Source organism: Thermobia domestica, chromosome 18, assembly GCF_964235325.1.
Source record: "Thermobia domestica chromosome 18, izTheDome1.hap1.1, whole genome shotgun sequence".
NCBI classification, from domain to species: Eukaryota; Metazoa; Arthropoda; class Insecta; order Zygentoma; family Lepismatidae; genus Thermobia; species Thermobia domestica.
Window position 1 is genome coordinate 167824449 of NC_137471.1, and position 23907 is coordinate 167848355.

At 34.7% G+C, this 23907-nt stretch overlaps 1 protein-coding gene across 4 annotated transcripts in view; it reads right to left on the reverse strand.

The window, feature by feature from the left end:
• Positions 1-23907, reverse strand: part of LOC145675914 (sodium- and chloride-dependent glycine transporter 2-like) — a 158438-nt gene that overhangs the window by 50040 nt on the left and 84491 nt on the right. For 3 of the 4 annotated variants that reach the window (XM_081746712.1, XM_081746714.1, XM_081746711.1), the window contains one exon: positions 18395-18523. The exons of the other annotated variant lie outside the window; for it this stretch is intronic. In XM_081746712.1, coding sequence (XP_081602838.1) covers positions 18395-18523 — 129 coding nt within the window. The remainder of the gene's footprint in view (positions 1-18394; positions 18524-23907) is intronic. 4 annotated transcript variants of the gene reach the window in all.

Consider the following 23907-nt stretch of genomic DNA (forward strand, 5'->3'; position numbering starts at 1 on the left):
AGAGATACTAGGGAGTGATTTCAATTTATAAAGTAACAATTAACGTTCTCTTTGAAGTATCCAATAACCGACTGGGGGTAATAGTTTCCTAGGAAATTTTTACCCCCTACAAATTCTTCGGATTTAAAGCCACCTTGCTAGAAGTGACTGTGTCTGTTAAGAGATAATATGGAGTGATATCAATTGATAATGTGACAATTGAGTTTTTCTTTGAAGTAACCAATAACCGACAGGGATGTAATAATTTCCTAGGAAATTTTTACCCCCCTACCAAATCTTCGGATTTAAAGCCATCTTGTCAAAAGTGACTGTATCTGTTAAAAGATACTATGGAGTGATATATGTTGATAATGTAACATTTGAGTTTGACTTTGATGTAACCAATAACCGACAGGGATGTAATAATTTCCTAGGAAATTTTTACCCCCCTACCAAATTTTCGAATGTAAAGCCATCTTGCCCAAAGTGACTGTGACTGTTAAGAGATACTATGGAATGATATCAATTTATAATATAACATTTAACATTTTTTTGAAGTAACTAATGACCGACAGGAGGGTAATAATTTCCTAGGAAATTTTTACCCCCCTACTAAATTTTCGGATTCAAAGCCATCTTGCCCAACGTGACTGTGTCTGTTAAGAGATACTAGGGAGTGATTTCAATTTATAAAGTAACATTGAACAATCTCTTTGAAGTATCCAATAACCGACAGGGGGTAATAATTTCTTAGGAAATTTTTACCCCTTTACCAAATCTTCGGATTTAAAGCGATCTTGCCCAAAGTGACAATGTCTGTTAAGAGATACTACGTAGTGGTATCAATTTATAATGTAACATTTAACATTCTCTTTGGAGTAACCAATAACCGACAGTAAAGTAATAATTTCCTAGGATATTTTTACACCTCTACCAAATCTTCGGATTTAAAGCCATCTTGTCAAAAATGACTGTCTCTTAAGAGATACTATGGAGTGATATCAATTGATAATATAACATTTGAGTTTGTCTTTGTAGTAACCAATAACCGATAGGAATGTAATAATTTACTAAGCAATTTTTACCCCCTACCAAATCTTCGGATTTAAAGGCATCTTGTCAAAAATGACTGTATCTGTTAAGAGATATTATGGAGTGATATTAATTGATAATGTAACATTTGAGTTTGTCTTTGAAGTAACCAATAACCGACAAGATGTAATAATTTCTAGCAAATTTTTACCCTCTACCAAATCTTCGGATTTAAAGCCATCGTGTGAAAAGTGACTGTGTCTGTTAAGAGATACTATGGAGTGTTATCAATTGATAATGTAACATTTGAGTTTGACTTTGATGTAACCAATAACCGACAGGGATGTAATAATTTCCTAGGAAATTTTTACCCCCTTCCAAATCTTCGGATGTAAAGCCATCTTCCCAAAGTGACTGTGTCTGTTAAGAGATACTATGGAATGATGTCAATTTGTAATGTAACATTTAACATTTTCTTTGAAGTAACTAATAACCGAAAGAGGGGTAATAATTTCCTAGGAAATTTTAACCCCCCTAGCAAATCTTCGGATGTAAAGCCATCTTGCACAAAGTGACTGTGTCTGTTAAGAGATACTATGAAATGATATCAATTTATAATGTAACATTTAACATTTTCTTTGAAGTAACTAATAACCGACCGGGGGGTAATAATTTCCTAGGAAATTTTTACCCCCCTACTAAATCTTCGGATTTAAAGCCATCTTGCCCAACGTGACTGTGTCTGTTAAGAGATACTAGGGAGTGATTTCAATTTATAAAATAACATTTAACGTTCTCTTTGGAGTATCCAATAACCGACTGCGGGTAATAATTTCCTAGGAAATTTTTACCCCCTACCAAATCTTCGGATTTAAAGCCATCTTGCTAAAGGTGACTGTGTCTGTTAGGAGATACTATGGAGTGATATCAATTGATAATGTGACATTTGAGTTTTTCTTTGAAGTAACCAATAACCGACCGGGATGTAATAATTTCCTAGGAAATTTTTACCCCCCTACCAAATCTTCGGATTTAAAGACATCTTGTCAAAAATGACTGTCTCTTAAGAGATAATACGGAGTGATATCAATTGATAATGTAACATTTGAGTTTGTCTTTGAAGGAACCAATAACCGACAGGAATGTAATAATTTACTATGCAATTTTTACCCCCCTACCAAATCTACCCTACCAAAGCCATCTTGTTAAAAATGACTGTGTCTCTTAAGAGATACTATGGAGTGATATTAATTGATAATGTAACATTTGAGTTTGTCTTTGAAGTAACCAATAACCGAAAGGAATGTAATAATTTCCTAGGAAATTTTTACCCCCCTACCAAATCTTCGGATTTAAAGCCACCCTGTCAAAAGTTACTGTGTCTGTTAAGAGATACTATGGAGTGATATCAATTGATAATGTAACATTTGAGTTTGTCTTTGAAGTAACCAATAACCGAAAGGAATGTAATAATTTCCTAGGAAATTTTTACCCCCCTACCAAATTTTCGAATGTAAAGCCATCTTGCCCAAAGTGACTGTGACTGTTAAGAGATACTATGGAATGATATCAATTTATAATATAATATTTAACATTTTCTTTGAAGTAACTAATGACCGAAAGGGGGGTTATAATTTCCTAGGAAATTTTTACGCCCCTACTAAATCTTCGGATTCAAAGCTATCTTACCCAACGTGACTGTGTCTGTTAAGAGATACTAGGGAGTGATTTCAATTTATAAAATAACATTTACTGTTCTCTTTGAAGTATCCAATAACCGACTGGGGGTAATAATTTCCTAGGAAATTTTTACCCCCTACCAAATTTTCGGATTTAAAGCCATCTTGCTAAAAGTGACTGTGTCTGTTAAGAGAAACTATGGAGTGATATCAATTGATTATGTGACATTTGAGTTTGTCTTAGAAGTAACCAGTAACCGACAGGGATGTAATAATTTCCTAGGAAATTTTTACCCCCTACCAAATCTTCGGATTTAAAACTATCTTGTCAAAAATGACTGTCTCTTAAGAGATACTATGGAGTGATATCAATTGATAATGTAACATTTGAGTTTGTCTTTGAAGTAGCCAATAACCGACAGGAATGTAATAATTTACTAGGTAATTTTTACCTCCCTACCAAAGCCATCTTGTTAAAAATGACTCTGTCTCTTATGAGATACTATGGAGTGATATTAATTGATAATGTAACATTTGAGTTTGTCTTTGAAGTAACCAATAACCGACAGGAATGTAATAATTTCCTAGGAAAATTTTACCCCCTACCAAATCTTCGGATTTAAAGCCATCTTGTCAAAAGTGACTGTGTCTGTTAAGAGATACTATGGAGTGATATCAATTGATAATGTAACATTTGAGTTTGACTTTGATGTAACCAATAACCGACAGGGATGTAATAATTTCCTAGGAAATTCTTACCCCCATACCAAATCTTTGGATGTAAAGCCATCTTGCCCAAAGTGACTGTGTCTGTTAAGAGATACTATGGAATGATATCAATTTATAATGTAACATTTAACATTTTTTTGAAGTAACTAATAACCGAAAGGGGGGTAATAATTTCCTAGGAAATTTTTACCCCTCTACAAAATCTTCGGATGTAAAGCCATCTTGCCCAAAGTGACTGTGTCTCTTAAGAGATTCCATGGAATATCAATTATAATGTAACATTTAACGTTTTCTTTGAAGTAACTAATAACCGACAGGGGGGTAATAATTTCCTAGGAAATTTTTCCCCCCCTATTAAATATTCGGATTTAAAGCCATCTTGCCCAACGTGACTGTGTCTGTTAAGAGATACTAGGGAGTGATTTCAAGTTATAAAGTAACAATTAACGTTCTCTTTGAAGTATCCAATAACCGACTGGGGGTAATAGTTTCCTAGGAAATTTTTACCCCCTACAAATTCTTCGGATTTAAAGCCACCTTGCTAGAAGTGACTGTGTCTGTTAAGAGATATTATGGAGTGATATTAATTGATATTGTAACATTTGAGTTTGTCTTTGAAGTAACCAATAACCGACAGGATGTAATAATTTCTAGCAAATTTTTACCCTCTACCAAATCTTCGGATTTAAAGCCATCGTGTGAAAGTGACTGTGTCTGTTAAAAGATACTATGGAGTGTTATCAATTGATAATGTAACATTTGAGTTTGACTTTGATGTAACCAATAACCGACAGGGATGTAATAATTTCCTAGGAAATTTTTACCCCCTTCCAAATCTTCGGATGTAAAGCCATCTTGCCCAAAGTGACTGTGTCTGTTAAGAGATACTATGGAATGATGTCAATTTGTAATGTAACATTTAACATTTTCTTTGAAGTAACTAATAACCGAAAGAGGGGTAATAATTTCCTAGGAAATTTTAACCCCTTTAGCAAATCTTCGGATGTAAAGCCATCTTGCACAAAGTGACTGTGTCTGTTAAGAGATACTATGAAATGATATCAATTTATAATGTAACATTTAACATTTTCTTTGAAGTAACTAATAACCGACCGGGGGGTAATAATTTCCTAGGAAATTTTTACCCCCCTACTAAATCTTCGGATTTAAAGCCATCTTGCCCAACGTGACTGTGTCTGTTAAGAGATACTAGGGAGTGATTTCAATTTATAAAATAACATTTAACGTTCTCTTTGAAGTATCCAATAACCGACTGGGGGTAATAATTTCCTAGGAAATTTTTACCCCCTACCAAATCTTGGGATTTAAAGCCATCTTGCTAATGGTGACTGTGTCTGTTAGGAGATACTATGGAGTGATATCAATTGATAATGTGACATTTGAGTTTTTCTTTGTAGTAACCAATAACCGACCGGGATGTAATAATTTCCTAGGAAATTTTTACCCCCCTACCAAATCTTCGGATTTAAAGACATCTTGTCAAAAATGACTGTCTCTTAAGAGATAATACGGAGTGATATCAATTGATAATATAACATTTGAGTTTGTCTTTGAAGGAACCAATAACCGACAGGAATGTAATAATTTAGTATGCAATTTTTACCCCCCTACCAAATCTACCCTACCAAAGCCATCTTGTTAAAAATGACTGTGTCTCTTAAGAGATACTATGGAGTGATATTAATTGATAATGTAACATTTGAGTTTGTCTTTGAAGTAACCAATAACCGAAAGGAATGTAATAATTTCCTAGGAAATTTTTACCCCCCTACCAAATTTTCGAATGTAAAGCCATCTTGCCCAAAGTGACTGTGACTGTTAAGAGATACTATGGAATGATATCAATTTATAATATAACATTTAACATTTTCTTTGAAGTAACTAATGACCGACAGGGGGGTAATAATTTCCTAGGAAATTTTTACCCCCCTACTAAATCTTCGGATTCAAAGCCATCTTGCCCAACGTGACTGTGTCTGTTAAGAGATACTAGGGAGTGAATTCAATTTATAAAGTAACATTGAACAATCTCTTTGAAGTATCCAATAACTGACAGGGGGTAATAATTTCTTAGGAAATTTTTACCCCTTTACCAAATCTTCGGATTTAAAGCGATCTTGCCCAAAGTGACAATGTCTGTTAAGAGATACTACGTAGTGGTATCAATTTATAATGTAACATTTAACATTCTCTTTGGAGTAACCAATAACCGACAGGAAAGTAATAATTTCCTAGGATATTTTTACACCTCTACCAAATTTTCGGATTTAAAGCCATCTTGTCAAAATAGACTGTCTCTTAAGAGATACTATGGAGTGATATCAATTGATAATATAACATTTGAGTTTGTCTTTGTAGTAACCAATAACCGATAGGAATGTAATAATTTACTAAGCAATTTTTACCCCCTACCAAATCTTCGGATTTAAAGCCATCTTGTCAAAAATGACTGTATCTGTTAAGAGATATTATGGAGTGATATTAATTGATAATGTAACATTTGAGTTTGTCTTTGAAGTAACCAATAACCGACAGGATGTAATAATTTCTAGGAAATTTTTACCCTCTACCAAATCTTCGGATTTAAAGCCATCTTGTCAAAAGTGACTGTGTCTGTTAAAAGATACTATGGAGTGTTATCAATTGATAATGTAACATTTGAGTTTGACTTTGATGTAACCAATAACCGACAGGGATGTAATAATTTCCTAGGAAATGTTTACCCCCCTACCAAATCTTCGGATGTAAAGTCATCTTCCCAAAGTGACTGTGTCTGTTAAGAGATACTATGGAATGATGTCAATTTGTAATGTAACATTTAACATTTTCTTTGAAGTAACTAATAACCGAAAGAGGGGTAATAATTTCCTAGGAAATTTTAACCCCCTACAAAATCTTCGGATGTAAAGCCATCTTGCACAAAGTGACTGTCTGTTAAGAGATACTATGAAATGATATCAATTTATAATGTAACATTTAACATTTTCTTTGAAGTAACTAATAACCGACCGGGGGGTAATAATTTCCTAGGAAATTTTTACCCCCCTACTAAATCTTCGGATTTTAAGCCATCTTGCCCAACGTGACTGTGTCTGTTAAGAGATACTAGGGAGTGATTTCAATTTATAAAATAACATTTAACGTTCTGTTTGAAGTATCCAATAACCGACTGGGGGTAATAATTTCCTAGGAAATTTTTACCCTCTACCAAATCTTCGGATTTAAAGCCATCTTGGTAAAGGTGACTGTGTCTGTTAGGAGATACTATGAAGTGATATCAATTGATAATGTGACATTTGAGTTTTTCTTTGAAGTAACCAATAACCGAGCGGGATGTAATACTTTCCTAGGAAATGTTTACCCCCCTACCAAATCTTCGGATATAAAGACATCTTGTCAAAAATGACTGTCTCTTAAGAGATACTACGGAGTGATATCAATTGATAATGTAACATTTGAGTTTGTCTTTGAAGGAACCAATAACCGAGAATAATGTAATAATTTACTATGCAATTTTTACCCCCCTACCAAATCTACCCTACCAAAGCCGTCTTGTTAAAAATGACTGTGTCTCTTAAGAGATACTATGGAGTGATATTAATTGATAATGTAACATTTGAGTTTGTCTTTGAAGTAACCAATAACCGAAAGGAATGTAATAATTTCCTAGGAAATTTTTACCCCCCTACCAAATCATCGGATTTAAAGCCATCTTGTCAAAAGTTACTGTGTCTGTTAAGAGATACTATGGAGTGATATCAATTGATAATGTAACATTTGAGTTTGTCTTTGAAGTAACCAATAACCGACAGGGATGTAATAATTTCCTAGGAACTTTTTACCCCCCTACCAAATCTTCGGATGTAAAGCCATCTTGCCCAAAGTGACTGTGTCTGTTAAGAGATACTATGGAATGATGTCAATTTATAATGTAACATTTAACATTTTCTTTGAAGTAACTAATAACCGAAAGGGGGGTAATTATTTCCTGGGAAATTTTTACCCCCCTAGCAAATCTTCGGATTTAAAGCCATCTTGCACAAAGTGACTGTGTCTGTTAAGAGATTCTATGGAATATCAATATATAATGTAACATTTAACATTTTATTTGAAGTAACTAATAACCGACAGGGGGGTAATAATTTCCTAGGAAATTTTTACCCCCCTACTAAATCTTCGGATTTAAAGCCATCTTGCCCAACGTGACTGTGTCTGTTAAGAGATACTATGGAGTATTATCAATTGATAATGTAACATTTGAGTTTGACTTTGATGTAACCAATAACCGACAGGGATGTAATAATTTCTTAGGAAATTTTTACCCCCTACCAAATCTTCGGATGTAAAGCCATCTTGCCCAAAGTGACTGTGTCTGTTAAGAGATACTATGGAATGATATCAATTTATAATGTAACATTTAACATTTTCTTTGAAGTAACTAATAACCGACAGGGGGGTAATAATTTCCTAGAAAATTTTTACCCCCCTACTAAATCTTCGGATTTAAAGCCATCTTGCCCAACGTGACTGTGTCTGTTAAGAGATACTAGGGAGTGATTTCAATTTATAAAGTAACATTTAACGTTCTCTTTTAAGTATCCAATAACCGAGTAGGGGTAATAATTTCCTAGGAAATTTTTACCCCCTACCAAATCTTCGGATTTAAAGCCATCTTGCTAAAAGTGACTGTGTCTGTTAAGAGATACTATGGACTGATATCAATTGATAATGTGACATTTGAGTTTGTCTTTGAAGTAACCAATAACCGACCGGGATGTAATAATTTCCTAGGAAATTTTTACCCCCCTTCCAAATCTTCGGATTTAAAGCCATCTTGTCAAAAATGACATCTCTTAAGAGATACTATGAAGTGATATCAATTGATAATGTAACATTTGAGTTTGTCTTTGAAGTAACCAATAACTGACTGGAATGTAATAATTTACTAGGCAATTTTTACCCCCCTACAAAATCTACCCTACCAAAACCATCTTGTTAAAAACGACTGTGTCTCTTAAGAGATACTATGGAGTGATATTAATTGATAATGTAACGTTTGAGTTTGTCTTTGAAGTAACGAATAACCGACAGGAATGTAATAATTTCCTAGGAAATTTTTACCCCCTTCCCAATTCTTCGGATTTAAAGCCATCTTCTCAAAAAGGACTGTGTCTGTTAAGAGATACCATGGAGTGATATCAATTGATAATGTAACATTTGAGTTTGACTTTGATGTAACCAATAACCGACAGTGATGTAATAATTTCCTAGGAAATTTTTACCCCCCCACCAAATCTTTGGATGTAAATCCATCTTGCCCAAAGTGACTGTGTCTGTTAAGAGATACTATGGAATGAATCAATTTATAATGTAACATTTAACATTTTCTTTGTAGTAACTAATAACCGAAAGGGTTGTAATAATTTCCTAGGAAATTTTTACCCCCCCCCTACCAAATCTTCGGATTTAAAGCCATCTTGCCGAAAGTGACTGTCTCTTAAGAGATACTAGGGAGTGATTTCAATTTATAAAGCAACATTTAAAATTCTCTTTGAAGTATCCAATAACCGACTGGGGGTAATAATTTCCTAGGAAATTTTTACCCCTTTACCAAATCTTCGGATGTAAAGCCATCTTCCCAAAGTGACTGTGTCTGTTAAGAGATACTATGAAATGATATCAATTTATAATGTAACATTTAACATTTTCTTTGAAGTAACTAATAACCGACCGGGGGGTAATAATTTTCTAGGAAATTTTTACTCCCCTACTAAATCTTCGGATTTAAAGCCATCTTGCCCAACGTGACTGTGTCTGTTAAGAGATACTAGGGAGTGATTTCAATTTATAAAATAACATTTAACGTTCTCTTTGAAGTATCCAATAACCGACTGGGGGTAATAATTTCCTAGGAAATTTTTACCCCCTACCAAATCTTCGGATTTAAAGCCATCTTGCTAAAGGTGACTGTGTCTGTTAGGAGATACTATGGAGTGATATCAATTGATAATGTGACATTTGAGTTTTTCTTTGAAGTAACCAATAACCGACCGGGATGTAATAATTTTTTAGGAAATTTTTACCCCCCTACCAAATCTTCGGATTTAAAGACATCTTGTCAAAAATGACTGTCTCTTAAGAGATACTACGGAGTGATATCAATTGATAATGTAACATTTGAGTTTGCCTTTGAAGGAACAAATAACCGACAGGAATGTAATAATTTACTAGGCAATTTTTACCCCCCTACCAAATCTACCCTACCAAAGCCATCTTGTTAAAAATGACTGTGTCTCTTAAGAGATACTATGGAGTGATATTAATTGATAATGTAACATTTGAGTTTGTATTTGAAGTAACCAACAACCGACAGGAATGTAATAATTTCCTAGGAAATTTTTACCCCCCTACCAAATCTTCGGATTTAAAGCCATCTTGTCAAAAGTTACTGTGTCTGTTAAGAGATACTATGGAGTGATATCAATTGATAATGTATTATTTGAGTTTGTCTTTGAAGTAACCAATAACCGACAGGGATGTAATAATTTCCTAGGAACTTTTTACCCCCCTACCAAATCTTCGGATGTAAAGCCATCTTGCCCAAAGTGACTGTGTCTGTTAAGAGATACTATGGAATGATGTCAATTGATAATGTGACATTTGAGTTTGTCTTTGAAGTAACCAATAACCGACAGGGATGTAATAATTTCCTAGGAAATTTTTACCCGCCTTCCAAATCTTCGGATTTAAAGCCATCTTGTCAAAAATGACATCTCTTAAGAGATACTATGAAGTGATATCAATTAATAATGTAACATTTGAGTTTGTCTTTGAAGTAACGAATAACCGACAGGAATGTAATAATTTCCTAGGAAATTTTTACCCCCTTACCAAATCTTCGGATTTAAAGCCATCTTGTGAATATTGACTGTCTCTTAAGAGATACTATGGAGTGATATCAATTGATAATGTAACATTTGAGTTTGTCTTTGAAGTGACCAATAACCGACAGGAATGTAATAATTTACTAGGCAATTTTTACCCCCCTACCAAAGCCATCTTATCAAAAATGACTGTGTCTCTTAAGAGATACTATAGAGTGATATCAATTGATAATGTAACATTTGAGTTTGTCTTTGAAGTAACCAATAACCGAAAGGGGGGTAATACTTTCCTAGGAAATTTTTACCCCCTACAAAATCTTCGGATTTAAAGCCATCTTGTCAAAAATGACTGTGTCTGTTTTGAGATACTATAGAGTTATATCAATTGATAATGTAACATTTGAGTTTGACTTTGATGTAACCAATAACCGACAGGGAGGTAATAATTTCCTAGGAAATTTTTACCCCCCTACCAAATGTTCGGATGTAAAGCCATCTTGCCCAAAGTGACTGTGTCTGTTAAGAGATACTATGGAATGATATCAATTTATAATGTAACATTTAACATTTTCTTTGAAGTAACTAATAACCGACAGGGGGGTAATAATTTCCTAGGAAATTTTTACCCCCCTACTAAATCTTCGGATTTAAAGCAATCTTGCCCAACGTGACTGTGTCTGTTAAAAGATACTAGGGAGTGATTTCATTTTATAAAGTAATATTTAACGTTCTCTTTGAAGTATCCAATAACCGACAGGGGGTAATAATTTCCTAGGAAATTTTTACCCCCTACCAAATCTTCGGATTTAAAGCGATCTTGCTAAAAGTGACTGTGTCTGCTTAGAGATACTATGGAGTGATATCAATTGATAGTGTGACAATTGAGTTTGTCTTTGAAGCAACCAATAACCGACAGGGATGTAATAATTTCCTAGGAAATTTTTACCCCCTAGCAAATCTTCGGATGTAAAGCCATCTTGCCCAAGGTGACTGTGTCTGTTAACAGGTACTATGGAATGATATCAATTTATAATGTAACATTTAATATTCTCTTTGAAGTAACTAATAACCGACAGGGGGGTAATAATTTCCTAGGAAATTTTTACCCCCTACCAAATCTTCGGATTTAAAGCGATCTTGCTAAAAGTGACTGTGTCTGCTTAGAGATACTATGGAGTGATATCAATTGATAGTGTGACAATTGAGTTTGTCTTTGAAGCAACCAATAACTGACAGGGATGTAATAATTTCCTAGGAAATTTTTACCCCCTAGCAAATCTTCGGATGTAAAGCCATCTTGCCCAAGGTGACTGTGTGTGTTAAGAGATACTATGGAATGATATCAATTTATAATGTAACATTTAACATTTTCTTTGAAGTAACTAATAACCGAAAGGGGTAATTATTTCCTAGGAAATGTTTACCCCCTACTAAATCTTCGGATTTAAAGCCATCTTGTGAGAAGTGACTGTGTCTCTTAAGAAATACTACAGAGTGGTATCAATTTATACTCTAACATATGAGCTTGTCTTTGAATTAACCAATAGCCGACAGGGAGGTAATAATTTCCTAGGAAATTTTTACCCTCTTCCAAATCTTTGGATTTAAAGCCATGTTGCCCAAAGTGACTGCGTGTGTTAAGAGATACTACAGAGTGCTTTCAATTTATAAAGTAACATTTAACATTCTCCTCGAAGTAACCAATAACCGACAGGGGGTAAAAATTTCTTAGGAAATTTTTACCCCATTTACCAAAATCTTCGGATGTAAAGCCATCTTGTGAAAAGTGACTGTGTCCCTTAAGAGATATTATGGAGTAATATCAATTTATAATGTAACATTTAACATTCTTTTTGAAGTAACCAATAACCGACAGGGAAGGTAATAATTTCCTAGGAAATTTTTCCCCCCTACCAAATCTTCGGATTTAAAGCCATCTTGCCCAACGTGACTGTGTCTGTTAAGAGATACTAGGGAGTGATTTCAATTTATAAAGTAACATTTAACGTTCTCTTTGAAGTATCCAATAACCGACTAGGGGTAATAATTTCCTAGGAAATTTTTACCCCCTACCAAATCTTCGGATTTAAAGCCATCTTGCTAAAAGTGACTGTGTCTGTTAAGAGATACTATGGAGTGATATCAATTGATAATGTGACATTTGAGTTTGTCTTTGAAGTAACCAATAACCGACCGGGATGTAATAATTTCCTAGGAAATTTTTACCCCCCTTCCAAATCTTCGGATTTAAAGCCATCTTGTCAAAAATGACATCTCTTAAGAGGTACTATGAAGTGATATCAATTGATAATGTAACATTTGAGTTTGTCTTTGAAGTAACCAATAACTGACAGGAATGTAATAATTTATTAGGCAATTTTTACCCCCCTACCAAATCTACCCTACCAAAACCATCTTGTTAAAAACGAATGTGTCTCTTAAGAGATACTATGGAGTGATATTAATTGATAATGTAACATTTGAGTTTGTCTTTGAAGTAACGAATAACCGACAGGAATGTAATAATTTCCTAGGAAATTTTTACCCCCTTCCCAATTCTTCGGATTTAAAGCCATCTTCTCAAAAATGACTGTGTCTGTTAAGAGATACTATGGAGTGATATCAATTGATAATGTAACATTTGAGTTTGACTTTGATGTAACCAATAACCGACAGTGATGTAATAATTTCCTTGGAATTTTTTACCCCCCCCCCCCACCAAATCTTTGGATGTAAATCCATCTTGCCCAAAGTGACTGTGTCTGTTAAGAGATACTATGGAATGAATCAATTTATAATGTAACATTTAACATTTTCTTTGAAGTAACTAATAACCGAAAGGGTTGTAATAATTTCCTAGGAAATTTTTACCCCCCTACCAAATCTTCGGATTTAAAGCCATCTTGCCCAAAGTGACTGTGTCTCTTAAGAGATACTAGGGAGTGATTTCAATTTATAAAGCAACATTTAAAGTTCTCTTTGAAGTATCCAATAACCGACTGAGGGTAATAATTTCCTAGGAAATTTTTACCCCCTTACCAAATCTTCGGATTTAAAGCCATCTTGCTAAAAGTGACTGTGTCTGTTAAGAGATACTATGGAGTGATATCAATTTATTATGTGACATTTGAGTTTGTCTTTGAAGTAACCAATAACCGACAGGGATGTAATCATTTCCTAGGAAATTTTTACCCCCTACCAAATCTTCGGATTTAAAGCCATCTTGTGAAAAATGACTGTCTCTTAAGAGATACTATGGAGTGATATCAATTGATAATGTAACATTTGAGTTTGTCTTTGAAGTGACCAATAACCGACAGGAATGTAATAATTTACTAGGCAATTTTTACCCCCCTACCAAAGCCATCTTATCAAAAATGACTGTGTCTCTTAAGAGATACTATAGAGTGATATCAATTGATAATGTAACATTTGAGTTTGTCTTTGAAGTAACCAATAACCGAAAGGGGGGTAATACTTTCCTAGGAAATTTTTACCCCCTACCAAATCTTCGGATTTAAAGCCATCTTGTCAAAAATGACTGTGTCTGTTGAGAGATACTATGGAGTTATATCAATTGATAATGTAACATTTGAGTTTGACTTTGATGTAACCAATAACCGACAGGGATGTAATAATTTCCTAGGAAATTTTTACCCCCCTACCAAATGTTCGGATGTAAAGCCATCTTGCCCAAAGTGACTGTGTCTGTTAAGAGATACTATGGAATGATATCAATTTATAATGTAACATTTAACATTTTCTTTGAAGTAACTAATAACCGACCGGGGGGTAATAATTTCCTAGGAAATTTTTACCCCCCTACTAAATCTTCGGATTTAAAGCCATCTTGCCCAACGTGACTGTGTCTGTTAAAAGATACTAGGGAGTGATTTCAATTTATAAAGTAATATTTAACGTTCTCTTTGAAGTATCCAATAACCGACAGGGGGTAATAATTTCGTAGGAAATTTTTACCCCCCTACCAAATCTTCGGATTTAAAGCGATCTTGCTAAAAGTGACTGTGTCTGCTTAGAGATACTATGGAGTGATATCAATTGATAGTGTGACAATTGAGTTTGTTTTTGAAGTAACCAATAACCGACAGGGATGTAATAATTTCCTAAGAAATTTTTACCCCCTACCAAATCTTCGGATGTAAAGCCATCTTGCCCAAGGTGACTAGGTGTGTTAAGAGATACTATGGAATGATATCAATTTATAATGTAACATTTAACATTTTCTTTGAAGTAACTAATAACCGACAGGGGTAATTATTTCCTAGGAAATGTTTACCCCCTACCAAATCTTCGGATTTAAAGCCATCTTGTGAGAAGTGACTGTGTCTTTTAAGAAATACTACAGAGTGGTATCAATTTATAATCTAACATATGAGCTTGTCTTTGAAGTAACCAATAGCCGACAGGGAGGTAATAATTTCCTAGGAAATTTTTACCCTCTTCCAAATCTTTGGATTTAAAGCCATGTTGCCCAAAGTGACTGCGTGTGTTAAGAGATACTACAGAGTGCTTTCAATTTATAAAGTAACATTTAACATTTTCTTCGAAGTAACCAATAACCGACAGGGGGTAAAAATTTCTTAGGAAATCTTTGCCCCTTTACCAAAATCTTCGGATGTAAGGCCATCTTGTCAAAAGTGACTGTGTCCCTTAAGAGATACTATGGAGTAATATCAATTTATAATGTAACATTTAACATTCTTTTTTAAGTAACCAATAACCGACAGGGGGGTAATAATTTCCTAGGAAATTTTTCCCCCCTACCAAATCTTCGGATTTAAAGCCATCTTGGCCAAAGTCACTGTGTCTGTTAAGAGATACTAAAGAGTGATTTCAATTTATAATGTAACATTTCAGGTTGTCTTTGAAGTAACCAATAGCCGACAGGGAGGTAATATTTTCCTAGAAAATTTTTACCCCCCTTCCAAATCTTCGGATTTAAAGCCATGTTGACCTAAGTGAGTGCATACACTGAGAGATCACATTTAATTATATGAATTTTTAATGTGACTTTTGACTTTTTCTTTGAAGTTAGCAGAAACCGACAAGGGGGTAAAGATTTCCAGGGGGTAAAACTTTCCAGGGTGTAAATGTTTTCAGGGGGTAAAAAATCCCGGTGACACCTCCACTTGGTCTTCTGATAATAGCACTAATTTTCTTTCTATTTGGTATCGTCAGGACTAATTTAACACTATCTTTTTGTATAGGTTTCATCTCAATCGGTTGAGAGGTGGGGCTATCGTGAATCTAGCTCCACCCAGAATATTTTTCGTTTTTGACGTTTTAGTAACAGCACAATTTTTTAAAACATTCTAAGTCGTCGGTACTAATTTTTGGCACATGTTTTAAAATTAGTGCGGGTATTGGTGGAGCTAGGTTCATGGACATTTCTTTATTAGCAAAAATTGAGAAAATGGAAAGAGAAGAAATTGTTTTCAGTCTAAAATGACTGAATGTCTGCAATCGCACTAGCCACTTGGGTTTCACACTTGTAAGGGTACCTATATTAAATGAAAAAGCAACGTTGCCAGCTAATCAGTGTGTTTCCTTGGATCTTCATTATGACAACAAAAAGCAAGGTTGCTGGGAAATGGATAGGAATTGCAGCGATGCAACTAGGCTACTTCCGTAATAGCATGTTGGTTTGCAGCAAGTCTTTCACTATATTTGATTTTAACTTGCTAGACTTTCCGTGCACTGTACACCTGCTGCAGGCGTTTTGAAAGAGCTACCCGCCAATGTCGTAATTTGATTTTCACTTGCTAGATTTTAGTTGCCTCGGAGGCTTGCTGTAACTTTGTAGCAAATGTGTCAGTTTTAGTTTGTACCAACAGGTGGCGCAAAAGTCAAAAGAAATCTCCTCGCCAGGCCGCCATTTGTAGTAGGTGCAAAGTGTGTGAAGCATTAACACAAGTGGATAATTAAGATTATTACGTAAGTATCCAGTATGCACAGATAATTTATATTTTAAACGTGTATTGTTTGACAAAATTGTTGAGAGATATATACCGTGTGATTGTTCGTATACAGTAAATGTTCGGTTTGTAAAAGGTATGCAATGCAATGCAAGTAATACCACCTGCAGAAGACTTACTACACTCACTTGCTGCACATCTCGTGTAGACTTGCAGTGCAAGTGGTTGCATGTTAAGCAAATCGTCAAAGAAATCTTTCCAGTTATTTAAGATGCTATCCGTATCAGTGAGAACTGTTCCGTCAGCTTTCTTTAATATAGAAGCACGAGGTTGATAGCCTTTTCTAAATTCTCGTATCCCTTATACATGTCCCGAATGTTTTTTATTTTTACTGTTATCTTCAAGTTCCTTAATTTTAGCTTTCAAAAAATCGCGTTTCTTTGTTCTAAAAGTTTTGGAAGTTTCCCGCCTGATATCTTCGAAATTTTGTGTAGTTATTTCATTCGGATTTTGTAGCCAGCGTAATTTTGCCTGTTTTCTCTTCTCTGCTAGTTTAATGGTCGAACCATGGTTTGTTCCTACGTATTTCAGCGTGTCCCAATTTTCCTTTTGCTGAAATTTTAATGCTATCTCTAATTCCAATCCAGGTATCCTTAATACTAGTGCACTCCGAATCTTCTAAAGCCGAGAATCTATTCGAATCTTTAATCTGATATTTCTCTCTTACCTGGCTCTCTTCTAATTTCTTTAAGTTAAATCTCTCCGTTTTCGGACATTGAATATTACCTTTATTCAGCGATAATCTCTCTCGTATTATCGCTGCTACCAGGTAGTGATCAGTGTCACAATCAGCTCCTCTAAACGACCGGACATCAATTATGCTAGATTGCCTTCTTCTATCTACTAAAATATGATCAATTTGATGTGTTTTTTCGTCTGGTGATGTCCAAGTGTATTTATGAACGTCGCGATGTGGGAATTTTGTACTCTTCACGATTACGTTTTTGGATGTTGCAAAGTTCACGAGTTCTTACACCGTTGTCATTACTCTCCTTATGCAGATTTCGTTCCCTATAATCGGTTGGAAAATATCCTCTCGTCCTACCTTCGCATTGAAATCCCCTAATCGCATTTTCATATGGTATCGCGGGTATTGGTCAAATATACGTTCCATTTATTCGTAAAAACTGTTTTTTGTATTGTCATAATGTACCCATTTTTATTTTAAGACATTTATTGAACAGATTCGTACAATTACTGAATATTCTTCGAAATACATCCCTCCTGCTTCAACACACTTGTTCCAACGCGATTTCCATGTTTTTTATGCGTCCTGGAAGTCCGTCACAGGGATGTCCCTTAGTAACCTTGTCGTAACCACCTTGATGTTCTCCAGGGTCCCCAAATGCTGTCCTTTGAGAGATTTTTTAATCTTCGGGAACAAAAAGAAGTCGGACGGGGACAAATTAGGACTGTAATGCGGCTGGGGGAGCTTTGAGATGAACAAAACTTTATTGCGTATCGCTGCTCGAGAGTTTTTTCCATCTTGATTTCGACCGAGCAGTCCCACAAGGGTTCACTGAAACAGGCGCTGTGACTCTTCAGGTGCACGGAGTCGACTGGCGTTAGTCACGTTGTGTTCCCAAGACTCCACCCACCCTCTGTGCAAGCGGCAATGCTATACGACAGATAGTCTCGGCAGAAGATAATGGGCGCATTAATTTCGGGACAAATCTTGCATAGCTCTGTACATAAATTGTATTTTATAGACTCCTCTTTTCGATTATGTAATATCGCTTTCTTCAGTTGAATATTAAGAGAAAGCAACATAAAACAAATCGGTACTTAATATTTCAAAAACTTTGTTTTTCTATGATTTTGTTTTTTTTCTCGATTCCGATAGGGCAAAGGAAGTCATCATCTTTATACACATGACTTTAAGGAAATAATATAAAGTAAGAAGTTATTAAAAACGAAAGCCATCCAACGATATTAAAAGTTTTCTTACGAAGCACTGTAGATCCAGCACACGAAGAACTATTAGAATTGACAATATTAATAAATTTAATTATAGTATGATATCATTTTGGAATTACTTAGAATTAAAATATTAAATACATTATGCAGTACTTACATATGTAATGCAAATTAAGCTATGCAGTAATGATATAATGCACATTAGTAGAACAATTTGGACTTTGTAGCTCTTCAATTTGTCAAACACATTGAAAAAGGCATCTGCTATCACATAGAACATAAAATACTGTAAGAGAAATATATATATGAATAATTTAAAACTGATTAGGGAAAGAGGAGATGGGACAGCACGTTAAGATCATCATCATTTTAGTGTCTTTTCATGTTGAGGTCATCACCGAATTCACCATTCAATATTGCGGAAACAATTGTTCATCAATTAAATAGTACGTTCAGTGCAGAAGGAAATCATGTCAACTTTTGTTCAGTTTGAACGTGTTTCATTTTTAAAATATCTTTCTGAAACTCCTTTCAGACCTTAAAATTCTATGTTTAGATATTGCAAACTATTCTTCGAATGTAAAATAATAATAATAACTAGGAATGCAATGTATATACCCGATTGCAATGAAATGAGCTGAGCTAGCTTAAACTACGTAATCAGTTTATTGTTAATTGTTCACAAAAAAATCGCTTGAAAACTTTTTCCCCATGTTAAGTCTATGCAAGCGTTTTTCGGTGATTATTCCTCGATGGTACATCGGATTTTTGATTTCGACCTATGTTGTCACTCAGCACGACATACTCTATCAGCGTGCTAAGTTTGGTTGAGATCGGCCAAACGGTCTAGGAGGAGTTCGCGGACAACCAAACGGCTAACCCGAGTATAAGAGCTTCGCTTCGCTCAGCTCAATAATAATAATAATAATAATAATAATAATAATAATAATAATAATAATAATAATAATAATAATAATAATAATAATAATAATAATAATAATAATAATAATAATAACTGTTGATCATATACAGTGTCCGTGAAGTTGCACAACCCAATGTTTCATTCCGTATATCTTTTCAATCTAGAATGATAAGGACCTGACATTTAAAACAAACGTAACAATGTTCTATGTATATATTTTCGAAATCATGTCCTATTTTGGAATTTGTGTAGTAATAAAAGAAAGTACCGGAAGTGTAAAATAAAAAAAATGTACAAAATGAAGAAAACTGATTTCCTGAGTTGCAGAAAACTGATTTCCTGCGGGTGAATCTCTGTGGGTATATGCAGCATGCATCAACAAGCATCCATTGGTGCGAAAATGTGACAAAGTTGATGCAATGTTACCGTGTAAAAAGGCTATTGAATGTGAGTCCATAAAATGAATGTTTTTTTTTGACAGACACTGTTGTCGTAAAATTACTGCAACAGGTGTGTTTTAGGTTAATTAATGATAAGCAATGAGAATTTGCGCATAATTGATACTCTGAGCTTTTATGCAAAAATCTACGATAAAAGAGATACTCACCTACAGCTGGCAACCCTAGGACTATTGTAGAAAAAGAAGAGCGCTTTAGGGGATTTTTTTGGTGACGATATCATCTTCAAAATTTTGTGGCCGTGCTGTTCTCCGCACTTACTATCACCTGACTTTTTTTATTGGGTTAACTGGAAAATGTGGTGTAAAAGAATAACTCCAGGGCCACTGAGGAACACTGAATACGAACGTTCAAACAGAAATTCAATCTATCACCAGGAACACTCTTAAAAAGATGTCCAGTAACATGGTGAAGCTAGTAAATTTGTGACTACAAGAACGCGTCAGCCACTTCGAGCATATACTGTAAAGGGTCCTTCTCTTTCCAAGAGGATTCCAGGGTTACCAGCTATAGGTGAGTAATTGTTCTATAGTATTTTTTAAATAAAATCTGAGATAATGAATTTTGTGCAAATTCTCATTGTTTATCATTAATTAACCTAAAATACACGTGCTGCTGTAATTTTACAATAACAGTGTTTGCAGGGTCCGCATTTCTGTAGAAAAAACGCCCATTTGATGGACTTGCATTAAATAGCCTTTTTATATGGTTACAGTGCATCAATTTTGTCACATTTTCGCACCAATGGATAAACGTTGATGCATACTGCACATGTCCACAGAGATTCACCAGCTGTTAATCAGTTTTCTATAACTCAATATTGACTTTCTTCATTTTGTACATTTTTTATTTTACACTTTTTGGGTTGCACAACTTTACGGACACACTGTACTTGAGCGCAACATACAAATGTTGACTCTCTTTTTTACATCTTTGCTAATTGCACTTGATTCCTTAGTGCTCTGAACACTATATATATATATATATATATATATATATATATATATATATATATATATATATATATATATATATATAGCCAGGTGTATATAGTCCTGTGTATTCGTCAATGTTTCCGACATGAAATCGGAACAATGGTCAACTAAGCTCCTTGGATCTGTACCGAATGACATATGACAATTTTTAAATAGGGAAACTTAATCATTTTTAATGGTACTTGAACATAAAGTAAAAAAATCTTATTTGTATTCCGCGAGAAGAATGAATGAAAGAGATCTTAAAGAAAATATTACAATTATTTCTTGCTCTGTAACCTAACGTTAAAATAGAAATAGACATTGTTACACAGGTAATGATTGGCACTATTACAAATAGGGTTGCCAAGTTTTGAAAATGGAGATACTGACCACGCTTCTGGAGAACGCATACTCTTAAGATTTCGACATCATCGCTCGTTAAAAATGTGAAAAGTACAAACAACACCTCAATGTGGTTACTTCACAGAAAATTGAGCAATTTGGAGTTCGAATTTAGTAACTTTAGTTCATTTATTAAACTTACTTATTCCAGTTTTGGTTCAGTCGCCAAATTTATTTTTTGTAGTTTACCATCAAAAATACATAGTATTTAAAAGGAAAAAGCAAATATAATTGGCGATATACTTATGGCATGTGCAAAATGTACTTGAAAAATAAGTCTCACCAGCTTCACTTGAGCTGGTAATGTCTGATAATGTCTACATACTTTTACTGGATCTGGGTGCATTATTTAATTTTGAGATGTACCTGAGCATGAAGCAGTACTAGCTACTACCTTGAAAATATACCTTTGTTGACCTTTGGTAGTTTTGATAAGTTCAGTAAATTTTCCTGTCTTCAACTCTTCAGCAAATTCCGCATACGACAGATCGATATGAAAGCGAATTATAAACTCTGCTTTAACCATGTTCGTCGACAAACAATTCCTTTCGTCAATCCAAAATCATCTGAGTAGAACAGAGAAGACAAGTAAGAGGGAAAGTTATCGGACATTTAACGTATGGTTATGAGGTCGTACCGGACATCGCACAAGGAGGTCAAAAACCGAACTGTTCGGTAAAATACCGGACTAACTGGTATTTTATGAGAAGAAACCAGAAGTATGTTTACTCTGATCTAATATAAATCATTTCCTGATGTTAATAGTTAATAACCATAAGCAAAACATACTGTTTTTACTTGCTGCTCTATATGATTCGAGACTCTATCAATGCTGACAAAACCTTCTACTTTGAGATATAATCTTAAACCTAAATGGACTCTCTGGTACTTCGTTTCAGTAGATATCTTTGGGTATTTAGACGTTTCAAATCAACTATTCATGACACATAATTGATCAATAAAACTCTATTGGTCACTTCAGAATACTCCTTACCACTACTGCATACGTAATACTCGTCTTGTACGTTAGATCCAATTAGTTTCTGTCATTTTATTAAAGTTACTAAAAAATCTTAAAATAAGGACCAGATTGATACGTCAGAAAGTTGGTATCAAAAGTCGATTGTCGATTATATCTAAGTAAGTCATTCAGGTAAAAAGAATTATGGTAGAAAGCAGATATTCTTCCAACTTTGAAGTTGGAAGAAAGTATAGCTTGGTCTGAGCTCTGTTTACACTTTTATACTTGGTATACAAATCCTATAAACACCACCTTAGAGTACGATTACGATCCATTGGAAAAGGGACACAGGGGCACAAAGCAGAGATCATGGCTCGCGATTCAAAACTCCCGTGTCAATGACGTCATACCATACGACCCCAGGGGTTAATTTTAAATTTCCACAATGCACCCATATACAATGAAAGATAATGAATCATATATATATATATATACATATTTAATAGTATCATATGTTGTAAAGAAAACTGTAATGAAATGCAAATTAAATGATAAAATCCCCAATTTTTAGCAATATCTCACCCATAAAAGGCAACGAGATAGACGAAAATTTAAAAAAGATGGTGTTACATATCCCTAGACCATAGCCCTTGAGCCAGGGACTATAAATCTTGATTCAAAAGTTCCGGTTCAATGACGTCAAACGATGTGGCTCAGGGGTGGGAGTTAATTTTGAATTCCGCGGGGTGTGACGTAAGACCATGTAATGTCATGACGTCATACCACGTGTTCTAGGGAGCAGGGCAAATTTTAAATTTCCCACGGAAGCTTGGTATAAGACCACTTGGTCTGTAATAACGAATTTGAATTGTCACGTGATCCAAATCCATCAATCAGCGTCGATGCAATCATAAACAAGGGACTACTACTGTTGCATATGGGTAACACACCGAAATAACTACTAACTAATTTGTTAATAATATCCGTCTTTCAACGTTGTGTAACATTGTTGCTGCTCTCCCGAGTTATGAACTGTTTTCTTCCCATTGGCACCATGCTGACGATATTTAGCGAAAATGTTCGTACAATGTATTGTGTGTGTACAGTTCCAGACGCTGAAGGAATGACTTTCTTAGTAAGTAACAACATATTTCAATCATTTATTTGATTTGTGTTTTAGATATTTTACATGCTTTAATTCAGTTGTTTGTACCGATCTATCTTTCATTCTTATATGTGGAATAACCGTCAATTATAAATCCAGAACGGACTCTGCGTTGCATAGTTCCCAACGGACTTGAACACATGTCCATGCGTACCAAGACGTAAGTAAATATTTTGTGTAACGCTGCACACAAGCGTATTCGACAATAACATGTGTAGCACTGCTCCCAACTTCTATGTATACGTAAGATGGATCCCTCTTCATGCCGTATGGACTTCACGGTGGATAAACACCACGTACGTAGCTTTTCCAAGAACGGAATAGAAAATGGGACAAGAGGCTAATCTTCAAAGAATCGTTCGCGAGATTGATGCCGTGTGAACGGCGTCGTAAATATAGAAGCATATTGATATTATTATTCGTTGAAATGACAACTACACAGTGAAGGCAAAAAATTCTTCTTCTTCTTCTTCTTATTTTTATTATTATTACAATTATAAGCGCATTTTTGAACTTACATAGTGAAATTACTGCGTAATGTGTTACTATTTCTGTAATTTTTCCTGGATTGTATGTTATTTCGTTTATTCACGTCTACTAATTTGTGTCCAAGTAGTAAGCTAATTTCGACGCACACTTTGGTGTAAATAACCTTACAGGAAGAAGGCGATTCGTTTCAAAGATCAGGGCTAAACTTAGTAATATTTGGGTTATAGTTTTAGGTGGCATGATAATGGAGGGGTGACGTACTACGTTTACGAGTAGTACAACTACCCAACATAGGT